Raw genomic sequence first — 11,030 nt, 5'->3', positions numbered from 1 at the left:
TCACCAGACAGTATGTTTGATCTGGATCCAGCTGCTGTGCTATACCCGAAACTCTGTTCCGACCATGCAGGCACATGCCGAAGTCGAATGGGTTACAAAGGTAGATATGATGCAAGCCACGAATCGCTCCTGCCTTCAAGGGAAAAGATACTTGAAATCCTTCGTTTCCGCTTATCATGTAAGCTTTGCTTGCCTTCTGTACAGGAAAACTCCGAGAGACTTGCACATCAGGACTAATCGACCTTCATAACTCGCTATCTGAACCCCTTCTCCGAACTACATCTCTCAGTGGTTACAGATCATCATGCCGTTCGCTAGGATTGATGGCATAGAAATCCACTACACAGACACACCACCTTCCTCGTCCAATGCAACCTCCTTGACCATAGTCTTCGTTCATGGCCTGGGTTCTACTCAGAACTACTATGGACCTATCCTACCCTATCTGACCCGCTACCGTTGTGTTACCTTTGACAATTATGGCGCTGGTCGTTCACGATACTATAGCGAACTTCATCCAGATACTAGCATCGAGGCTATTGCGGGGAATGTGCTCGGGCTCATGGACCATCTGGCAATAGATAAGGCAGTTGTCGTGGGGTATAGTATGGGCGGAATGGTGCCAACGACTATTGCGAGTAGCAACAAAGGAGCTGATAGAGTGATTGCCTGTGTTTGTATTGGGCCAGTCCATCCGAGTGAGCAAATTGCTCAAATCTTTAGTGACAGAATAAAGACCGTCATGGAAGGTAAGTTCTGTCTGCTTCTCCCTGTGTTGCTGCTCAATGTTCTCTGGCTGGTCTGTTGCTGACACTGACAGGCGGCATTGAAACAATGGCCAATACCATACCTAATGCCGCGACGGGACCAAGAACAACGGTTCTCCAGAAATCCTTCATCCGTGAGATGATCATGTCTCAAGATCCAGAGGGTTATTGTGCAAACTGTCGAGCCATAGCAACAGCTAAAGCGCCCAACTATGCCGGTGTCACCTGTCCGGTTTATATCATTGCTGGTAGTGTTGACAAAAGTGCACCCGCGAGTGGCTGTCAATTCATTCACGACCAGCTAGTGAACAGCTCGGGGCGAAAGATCGATCTTATTCAAGAGATGGGCCATTGGTATTGTGTTGAAGACCCAGACCTGCTGGGCAAGATGGTCGCTATATGGATTGCAGAGGTTGCCTGAGTTGTTGAAGCATGCATTCGCCTCATGCCCCAATTTTCGAATTGCTGACGAGCGCTTGCAGATTCCATACAGCTAAAACAATACAATATCTTTGCAGAAGAGGTCACCGTTCAGCAACTGTTTGTTCACTGCTGTCTCTGCTAACTGAAGTTTTGCCTTCTGTTGCAATCGCACCGTCACCTTAGCGGTCGGCACTATACCCAAAGTCATCGACAAATACAGCACGCAAACGGACTTGAGACAATAGCGAACTTCTATCAGTGTACCCATCGGGTATCGGCAAGCCCCTATGTACTCGTTGTCGAACAACACACCTCGAAGTCAAATCTGAAACACTGGTCGAGGGAGGTAAACGGGAACGACCTTGAAAGTGGTAGGTACTCAGTTCAACACTGATATCACGATTTCGATTGCTACCGTTATATTCCTTGACAATGCATGCGAGTCTACATGATTCGGCTGGACTAAAGTGTGACAATTGTGGAAAGAACTCAGGAACTAACGGATATCTCAACTTGAAATTCAGGAGACTCCAGCAAAGTGTTAGGAACGTCGTGGACAGGGATAACCCGAAGGTACGAGGAAAAGAGAGCTAGTACCATGACCAGTGCCTGCTAACTTAACATTCAGGAAACCGATATGTGCAGCAAATCCACCTCTCAGTCCACTACCAACCAATCCTCATCCTCGAACGAGGCTCAGATCCGCTCAGTATCCAGATCAAGAGCCACAACCAACTCTTCAGGTAACACCACCGCTTCATCGACCACTACGCACTCTTCGAACACCACAAATACCTCTCTAGGCTCGTACAACGCGCCCAAATCAGGAAGTGAAACCCCAAAGGTTCCCAAAATGCCAAAGCCGAAATACAAAGGCGAGCCATTCTCAGCTTGGAAGGAATACATGGACGACCCAAACCAACTACCCGACTACGAACTCATTGCTTGGAAGAAGGAAATGCTCCGACGAGCTGCGAATGAGGCAACGAAGTGAGATTACACAAGATGGAGTACAAGGTGTGGGAAGAGAATATTAGGCTGGCACTACGAAAATGATTATCGACGGTTTGGTGGATATCTAGTTTGGATCTGTCAACTTGTTTCTTGCGGAGTCGGTATTGACGCACGAGAGGGCTGCAGTTCTGTTAGTATATTGGAAACAAAAGACTGTTGATGTACAAAGAGAAAAGTCTTGTCAAAAGTACGTGGTAATTTGTGGCAATTTTATTGAGCGTCACTGGTTTGCCTTGGCGTGGTTCTGCAATTTCGAGGCAAGGTAACGGAATCATTTCGAGGGTATCGTCTAATCTTTATTGTTATTTCGAGCTTAGCGAATACAATCTTTGAATTGCGATTGAGTATTTAGGGACACGAAAGTTGAGGGCATCAAGCAAATATACTATTTTCCGCATGTTACCGTTTGCATGTATACCACCGGACGGCGAGAAGACGATCAAGAGTGCTGTTAGAAGATTCCACTAACATAGCGCGACGTCGATCGTGTAATATCTTTGCCACGCTCGCCTTCACTGACTCTCCCCAGGCCTATAACCCCCACCCTCACTCTCCTCCGTCCCACCCCTAGCATTCCGCAGCGCCTTCCACGAATCATAATCAATCAGATCTTCCTCCTCCTCCTCCTCCTCCTCCTCATCACTAAACTCATCCGCCGCCATGTCCGGCGCACCTATATTCTCCAGCGCACTATCTTCACCTTCTTCGACGGATTGCATGATCTGCGCTTTGCTCGGTGGTAGGCGTGTAGGCGCTTTACCTTTGTGGTTTAGTGCTGCTGCTGCGAGCTTGAAGTCTTCGACGGTGATGTCTGGCATTCTTTTGTCTTGGTCGTTTTCATCGCTGTCGAATGCGTATGCTGCTGCGAGCATGGAGTTTCGAGGAGGTAGGCGGGCTTGAGGGTCTGATTCTTCGTCGTCGGAATTTTCGTTCAAGGCGGCTCCTGCGAGTTGGGAGCTGGATTTGAAGGCTGGTTGGTGAGATTGTGAATGTGAGTGGAAGGCTGGATGGTCTAGCTTTTCGGAGTCTTGTGATTGCTCGCCTTCATCGTCTTCTTCTTCGATGTCTTCGTGGTCGAAACTTGTCATCCCGGCTTGTGTAGGCAATGTCTTGCCTCTAGTGGGGATATTTGTCATGTTCCTGAGCATTTCGGCTGTGTATATCTTGCCGTCGATGAGTTTGGATCCTGCTGGTCGTCCTCTGCGACCACCACCTCCTGTGCCCTTGGCGGTATACGTTCCACCTCCGCTTATTGCTCCGTCGTCGAGACCGAAGTCTCTCATGTCGAAACGGTATTTTGGTCGCTTCCGTGGAGCTTTTATTAGGGTCTTGGTGGGTTGTCGACCTTCAGATATGTCTATGTGAGCACGCCATTCAGCTAAGGTAGCGGGTGTTCGAATTGGATTGTATGCTGCTGTTTCCAGTCCATTGATGGTAGCAAGAGAAAGCGATTGAGCTCTGTAGTCCGACAACACCCATCTGATAGCCTTTGGGTCACTTTCTGGCACATCGGGAATACGTTCATCAGTCTTGGTAGCATATCGACGACCACCAATGATGCTTGACGTGTCAAAGCCCAGGTCTGGCTTCATCATTTCTCTGTTAGCAGATGATATATGCCTCTGGCGCAGACCAGACCACAGCCGGATGGCGTCCGCTTCATAGAGTCGGCCTAGAACTTGATCATATGATACTTCGAACTTCTTATAATCGCCCTGTAATGGATACCATTTGCCATATTCTCCTGTACCGACCGGCCTGAACCATTCTTTCACGTCTTCTGAATGTAGACTGTGTGGCACGTATGCAGCCTCGGCTGACTGCGATTGTGACTGCGCTTGTGAGGATGGGACATGGATGTGTGCTCGGCTGCGATCCAGAGTGTATGCCTTACCTACAAAGTGGAGCTGCGAGCTTGAACATAAAAGTTGGGAGTCGTATTCGAGATGTTCGGGCTTGAACCCTGTCATCTTAAAACGGATGTCGTCCACTACAAGGATGTCCATACAGGAGGCATTCGGCTCGTGTGGCGTGAGGCGGATGGTGTCGCCGAGCGTGATCATCTCTGAGCCAAGGAAGCAGGCCCTTGCTCTAATGTAACCTCCTCTTCGCCAATGTCCTATGAAGCTTCTCCTTCCAACCAAGGAAACCGATGTCATACAAGTCAACGCGTGTAGAATTGATCGATGAAGTGTCTTTTGTGGTATTCCCTTCAGCAATAATTGCCAGTGGGCTAGAGGTCGTATATTCCGGAGAGCGACATATCGGTATTGTTTGGATAGGGATTTCTCGTCGTCATCGTTCGGATCTGGCATTGTCTCGATGCGAAAGCCAGCGGTGTTAAGGGAAGTCTTCTTCAAAGGTAGGTCGAGAATATCTGGAAAGTCGATCACGCCATTTTTGAAGGCAGCTACAGGCACTTCAACCACGACGCCAGCACGCCAACGAGGAAACCCGGTATACTTTTTCTCGTGAAAGTCGTAAAATTGATATTCTCCTGTTTCCGCATTTCGAAGGAGATACTGGTTCTCGGGAAAGTCAGATATCCAAAGTACGAGCTCGCCCCGACGTGGGATGAAGGAATGCTGTGCCTCAATTTGTGTAAGACTGACTGTAAGGGAATCGATCTCGGACAACCAGTCAATTGAATTCTCCTCCTTAATGTCAAAGTCGATTTCTTTAGCACCGCCTTCTTGCTTGTACGCATGGTCAATGGCTTTCCTAAACTCGTTCGATGTTCCTTCCTCATCTGTAGGATGTGTAGATTGAGCATATCGATCTGGCCGACCACGTCTTCCACCTCCCATTCCACCCGTAGCCTCGTTACCTGATGTCAGCTCCTCGTCGGTCGAGGCACGCGCGTTGAGCATCGGTACTCTTGGAAGACCTGTTTTTAGTAGGGGTTTGTGAACACTTGTTGTCGGCAAGCCTGCCACAGGATTGAGTTTCACTCTTGGACGTGGCGGGCCAGGTGCAGGTTTGAAATTTCCACAAAGCATACACTCGCATTTTCCAGATCTGCCATCAAGCAACCAAAAGAAGTGAGTCTCGAATCTGCGAATGGAGTCGTAGAACCTGCCTGATGGATGGCCGAACAGTCTCTTGTAGACTTGAGGTCCGCCAGGCTGGTCCATTTCGAAGCAGCCATAGCCCTTCGGTAAGTCTTTCATAAAATAATTTACATCTATCTGTAATTAGCACTCCACGGTTTAGTATTCTCGCATGGTGAAAGTGCAGGACTGACCTGGACGAGCTGTTCCATCACGTTCGGCCCAGTCCTGAGCCAGTCGCACTAGATAGTTTCGTTCGTCTGAAGGACGATACGGTGCTTTTGGCCATTTAGTCTCATCGCCGTCGCTAATGCCAGGAGGCAGCTCTCGGAGCTCCCAATGACCAGACTTGACCTTTATGCCTGGACCAACAGGCGCAGGAAATGGGGCAACAGCACTAGTCATTCTGGCGACTAGTTGCAATATGACAAGCAGGTCAACAGTATAGAAGGATAGACATTGAATGTTTTCAAATGTGAGCAAACAACGCGTCAAGGCATATTGGCTATTGCATTACAGGCGCGCGTCGATTTGAGAAGACTTTATTCATCAATTGATACAAGTTATGACACGGATCGTTCGGAGACATGCATGACTGCATTGAGATTTGAGGTCTTCAGTCCCGATCGTAATGAAGTGAATGCAAAGTGAGAACAAGAAACAAAGTCTGAAGAAGATGAAGTTCTACAATGGCTGAAATATCGGAGCTAGCGGATTTAGTTCGTTTATGCCTTCTTGTCTGCCTCTTCAGCAGTCACAATCATATTCCTATGTAACTCAACTTGCACTTTCTTCATGCTAGCTGGAAGCAAGTTGGCAAACAGATCACCTTTCATGTCAAAAAATAGCTGCCATTTTCCTGGTAATCGTTCCACAGCATAGAACGCGTTAATAAACGCGGCTTCCATATCGTCAAATACTACCTGCTCTTCATCTTCCGTCCAATCCCAAGGGCCAATATAGTGGTCGATGCTCGTACTTTTGTTCCCGTATTTGACTTCCATTGTTTTCTTGTCAATATATATCCAGTTGAGTAGGGGCGGATCGTCCTGTACTTGGCTCACTAAGCCCATGGGAGCGGGTGTGCGCTGCCAATAGTTAGCTGTTCAAAACATGACCTGTTCATTTCCCCAAGAGGTTGTACCTGTGGATCTGGATATTCAATGTAGAAGGCTTCAGCTACGTAGCCATAACCACCCTTCTCCACGACGTTGGGAGGACCGACCCAGAGTCGATCGGCCTTTAGCACGATCCTACCTTCATTTAATGCTGCACCCTGTGCGGACTCGCTACCACATCGGATGTCGATATGGAACTTTTTCATACGCCGATCATCTTTATCTGTCTGTTCTTTGTTCTTCTGTGCCGATACAGCCTGGGCAACTCCAGTGACAGTTGGAATCGAAGTGAGTATCAATAATCCTATAACCATATTTGAGGTAGTGACGCGTTGTAAGATGCCAGATACATGTCGTTCAACAAGTTTTCTCGGCTCGCACAACCATCGAGGCTTGTATCGTCATTCGAGAGTCGTAGTCATCGGATTCGAGGAGGAAGCGGGAGAAGAACAGTTCCTGCCCACTACAACTTTGCGCCGGCAATACTCCGGTGGATATTCTACTAGTGTCGTAAATTTCCTAAGACTATCGAGACCCTGTGCTATACACTCATCGTTGTGACAGAGATGGATTCGTTGAGGTTGCTGTCTCGAGGTTCAGGACGACGATTGACTGGAAAAGACTCTGTATGTGAAGACAAGCGTCCATCAGCAGGATCTCAGCAAGCTTCCGACAGCGAAGAAAGTTCAACTGGCAAGAAGCGAAAGCGTGCAGAATTCGAAGCAGACACGAATGGAAAACTTGATGAATGCACTATCGAGAAGATCCGATCCATACAAAAGCAACATAAAATTAGGATCACAAACTTGAGGGCGCTTCACAAGGCACATGATACAGATAATCGCAAAGCACAGAAGGAAGCATCAAGGCTCTTTCCTCAGCCACTGCAGAAGTTCTCAGCGCTCAGAGACCTTGATGTAAACCATACCTTGCTGTCCAACCTGGTCGAACAGGGCTATAGGGAACCGACTGAGGTGCAGGTGGCTACCATACCACTTTTGATGCCAAGACATGGTGAAGAACCTGATTTACTTACAGTCGCACCAACAGGCAGTGGTAAGACCTTAGCCTTCTTAATACCGCTCATTAATAAATTGAGCAAAACGCACCAAGACGAAGATGCACATGGACCAGTTAGGGCCATCATACTTGCCCCGACGAAAGAGCTGGTCGTTCAAATTGTCAACGAGGGTCGTAAGCTGGCTGCAAAGACTGGAATCCGCGTTACAGCTTTCAAGAAAGGCATGAGATTGCATGAAGACATCCTATCGGTTGGTCAAGGTATCTCTGACGAATCTGACGTTGATGAGGAGACACAATATACATCCACGATTGTGAAAGCTGATATACTGGTCTCAACTCCTTTGTCGCTACTGCATGCCATTACTCCCACGACATCTGATGACCCCTTGGCCCTATCAAACATACAAAATCTAATCCTTGACGAAGCCGACGTACTTCTGGACCCTCTCTTCCGCGCTCAAACTCTATCTATATGGTCGGCATGTGTCAATCCTGAGCTCCGCAGCTCTTTATGGTCAGCCACGATAGGGTCCAGCATCGAGGAGCTCACTATCTCGACAGTAAGCTCTCGACACAAATCTCTAGGTATAAAGTCAAAGTCCGCACCACTCCTCCTCCGCTGTATAATAGGCCTCAAGGATTCGAGTCTGCCAAACATAACCCACAAACTCATCTACACCTCTACCGAAGCCGGCAAACTCACAGGTCTTCGCCAACTTATCCGTCCATCACCCTCAAACACAAGCACATCTAGTAAAGCTGCAACGACACCGTCGGCACCATTCCTTCGCCCTCCATTTCTGGTCTTTACCCAGACCATTTCTCGTGCCGAAGCGCTATACAACGAACTCAAATATGATATCCCACCACCGAGTAGCTTTACTACAACAGCCAGAACCTCGACTGTGGAACCCATCCCCCGTATTGCTCTCCTCCACTCCTCCTTGGGCGCCACTGCCCGTAGCAAGATTATGCAAAATTTCCGTCTAGGCAAGATCTGGATCCTCATTACAACAGACCTCTTGTCACGAGGCATAGACTTCAGAGGAGTAAACGGCGTGGTCAATTACGATATCCCAACGACATCAGCGAGCTATGTCCACAGGGCAGGAAGAACAGGGCGCGCCGGTCGTGAGGGCGGTGTGTGCGTTACATTTTATACAAAAGACGATGTAAGCTACCTCAGACCGATAGCGACCGTCATTGCAAAGTCGCAGAAGACTCAAGGCGGGGCTTCGCCAGACGGAGGCGACGGCACGAACGGCCTAGGAAGCGGTGTGCCGAGCTGGCTTCTCGATGCTCTGCCGCACCTTACTAAAAACAAGAAGAAAGACCTCAAGGAGCGCGGTGTCGACGTGCGTAGAGGTGTCAAGGAGAGCGACGACAAGAAGGAGCGAAGACGAAAGGGAAGGAATATGATTGGGACAAAGAGCGGGTACGAGAAGAAAGTCCAGGATCGTAGACAAGGCGCGATAGAGGGGAGCAGGAGGCGGAAGGAGAATCACACTAATGGAGTTGGCACAGAAGAAGAACACGATGGTGGGTTTGAAGGCTTCGATTAAGTAGAGTAGACTTGAGACTCGATCATTCCCCTTGTCGTCCAAACAAATTCAGTTCTATGCGAGTAAGTACAACTCGCTCATATTGTCGCACAACTCATTTCTTCATGCCGAAGCATAGATATTGGTATACTACCCACAATAACCACCACCTCCAACGCCTCGCTCCAAAGTACCAAAGTCATAAGTACGTTATTATTTCAAACTCATTTCGCTCAAACATCGTCTACCACCCCTGATCCTGATCCAACGATCATCATAACCCGAAATTCCTATATCCACAAACACATTCTCCAACCCCTTCATCAACCGGCACAACCGCACCCTCCTCCCCATTCACATACCTAAAACACTCCGGCGGCTCCGCAATCCTTTCTTCAAACTCAATCGCATAAGGCCACAGCTCTCCTCCACCGTTTTGAGTATCGCTCTGTCCGCTTGGTGGTCTTGTCACGTTCCCACCTCCACCTTGTGCGTTATCATACAGTCTTACACTGACGAGTGTGTTGTTATAGTAGCATCTCGTCGCGGCGTTGTCGCCGCCTGTGATGTCGGCGTCGGGAATGACTTGTTTGCGAAAGTTGAATGAGAAGGTGAATGCGGATTGTTGTAGGTCTCCTGCGTTAGAGAGTGTGAGGGGGACGTTGGTGAAGGGGTAACTGAATGCTGGATTTGTGTTTGAGATTTGCAGGTCGAGGGTTGAGTTTGTGGGGGATGTGATGCGCCAGAGGAGGGTGCTGAAGGAGGCGGTGGTGGATTGGGAGTAGGTTGTGTAGGGGTAGCAGCGCCAGGTTGCGGGGTTGCTGGTGCAGGAGGTGTTTGTTGTGGTTAGGTAGGTTGGGATGGCGAATGTGCCGAGGGGATAGTTCTGGTTGTTGGAGGAGGGGGAGGTGGTGTTGTCGGCTGGAACAGGGTCGGTTGAGACGGGTTGTGAGCTAGAGTGAATAGTGTGTTAGTTTGTGTTTTCTTTTCAAAGCCCAGAGATGTAACGTGGACATGCAGGTGACGAACGGAAAGCCCGAGACCTCATACCTTGGTACATATCATGTGCGCATGGCGCAAATAGTATTGTAGGTAGAATGATGGTGTGAGGAATAGCATGGGAATGGGTACCTAGCTCCTTTTCTCTTCGTCAGTCCGACGCCCAAGCCAACACCGAGTGCAATTCCAAGCACGACGAGAATGACGAAAGCGACGCACCCAAGACAAACCATCCTTCGCCAACCACCTCCTCGTCCTGGCGGATGGTATGGTCGATTTCGCCTTAGGTCTTCGAACTTCTCGCCTCGTGGACCAGTGATCTTTTCGTAGACGTCTGGAGGTGGAACATCTTCGCCTGGCCGTGCGTAGGCCGAGAAGCTGAAGAGTCTCTTCGCATCGACGGGTAGGAAGGCGACAGTCTTTCGAGGACGATCTGGATGTCTCGTCGGTATATCAGGCGCAACGCGCGGACTGTCTTCGTCTATAACCCCTAAACGATGTGTGGCGGGTGGTGTATGGACAGCATGTCTGTTGCCGCGTCGTGGAGGAGTCGAAGAGTAATGAGCGGTAGGACGTGGTGGTCGCTGAAGGCCGTCAGGTTCATTGTCGGGACTGGATGGTGGACTGGTTTTGGCTGTTGAACCTGAGCTCGAGCCAGAACTGGAGGAGGACTTGGAGTGCTGGAGATCGGGTGATCCCATGTTGTTGTTGTTATTGTCCTTGTGTTCGATGTTGCGACGCAGGAACTGGAGTCTAGTAGAGAAAGAAAGCACAGTAGTGCTAAAGACGTATAGATTCAGGTAAGCAAGTTCCGTCCAGCCAGCCTCAGCCGACGTGAAGCAAACGATAGCACATGCGACAATGACCAGCTACCTCAATCAGCCGTAACGACAATCGTTCCTCAATCGTGCACTCGACAGAATCTGAGGGTCTTGGGTCTTGACCTTACGCGAACCGCAAGTTGGGCATGCTGTCATACTGCCCGAATACAGCAACGGACAGCTCTTCTCATTCGAGGACAAACACGAACTTTCAAGGTTAGGGTCCCGAATTGGTCATGCAGGATTGGTTTGAGGCGCTGATGGCTGCCACGAA

General features: G+C 49.1%; 6 protein-coding genes across 6 annotated transcripts; 3 read left to right on the top strand and 3 right to left on the bottom strand.

Moving 5' to 3' along the window:
* Positions 1-304: 304 nt before the first annotated feature.
* Positions 305-1,188, top strand: LTR64_008237 (uncharacterized protein; the record flags this gene model as incomplete). The annotated part of the gene is made up of 2 exons (XM_064902552.1): positions 305-749; positions 821-1,188. The coding sequence occupies 2 exons, from the start codon at positions 305-307 to the stop codon at positions 1,186-1,188; spliced, it is 813 nt and encodes a 270-aa protein (XP_064751028.1).
* Positions 1,189-1,622: 434 nt separating this feature from the next.
* On the top strand, positions 1,623-2,184 carry LTR64_008236 (uncharacterized protein; the record flags this gene model as incomplete). Its single annotated transcript, XM_064902551.1, has 2 exons — positions 1,623-1,763; positions 1,819-2,184. The coding sequence occupies 2 exons, from the start codon at positions 1,623-1,625 to the stop codon at positions 2,182-2,184; spliced, it is 507 nt and encodes a 168-aa protein (XP_064751027.1).
* Positions 2,185-2,716: 532 nt separating this feature from the next.
* LTR64_008235 (uncharacterized protein) lies at positions 2,717-5,659 on the bottom strand (the record flags this gene model as incomplete). Its single annotated transcript, XM_064902550.1, has 2 exons — positions 2,717-5,388; positions 5,449-5,659. 2 exons carry the CDS (start codon positions 5,657-5,659, stop codon positions 2,717-2,719), a joined length of 2,883 nt encoding a protein of 960 aa, XP_064751026.1.
* A 320-nt stretch (positions 5,660-5,979) lies between these two features.
* On the bottom strand, positions 5,980-6,686 carry LTR64_008234 (uncharacterized protein; the record flags this gene model as incomplete). The annotated part of the gene is made up of 2 exons (XM_064902549.1): positions 5,980-6,342; positions 6,399-6,686. The coding sequence occupies 2 exons, from the start codon at positions 6,684-6,686 to the stop codon at positions 5,980-5,982; spliced, it is 651 nt and encodes a 216-aa protein (XP_064751025.1).
* A 252-nt stretch (positions 6,687-6,938) lies between these two features.
* ROK1 (RNA-dependent ATPase rok1) lies at positions 6,939-8,957 on the top strand (the record flags this gene model as incomplete). Its single annotated transcript, XM_064902548.1, has 1 exon — positions 6,939-8,957. One exon carries the CDS (start codon positions 6,939-6,941, stop codon positions 8,955-8,957), a length of 2,019 nt encoding a protein of 672 aa, XP_064751024.1.
* Positions 8,958-9,210: 253 nt separating this feature from the next.
* LTR64_008232 (uncharacterized protein) lies at positions 9,211-10,636 on the bottom strand (the record flags this gene model as incomplete). The annotated part of the gene is made up of 2 exons (XM_064902547.1): positions 9,211-9,889; positions 10,068-10,636. The coding sequence occupies 2 exons, from the start codon at positions 10,634-10,636 to the stop codon at positions 9,211-9,213; spliced, it is 1,248 nt and encodes a 415-aa protein (XP_064751023.1).
* Positions 10,637-11,030: the final 394 nt, after the last annotated feature.

Source organism: Lithohypha guttulata (assembly GCF_036872675.1).
Source record: "Lithohypha guttulata strain CCFEE 5908 chromosome Unknown scaffold_8, whole genome shotgun sequence".
Taxonomy (NCBI): domain Eukaryota; kingdom Fungi; phylum Ascomycota; class Eurotiomycetes; order Chaetothyriales; family Trichomeriaceae; genus Lithohypha; species Lithohypha guttulata.
The sequence above is the reverse complement of the archived record's forward strand: the minus strand, read 5'-3'. Positions and strand labels throughout refer to the sequence as shown.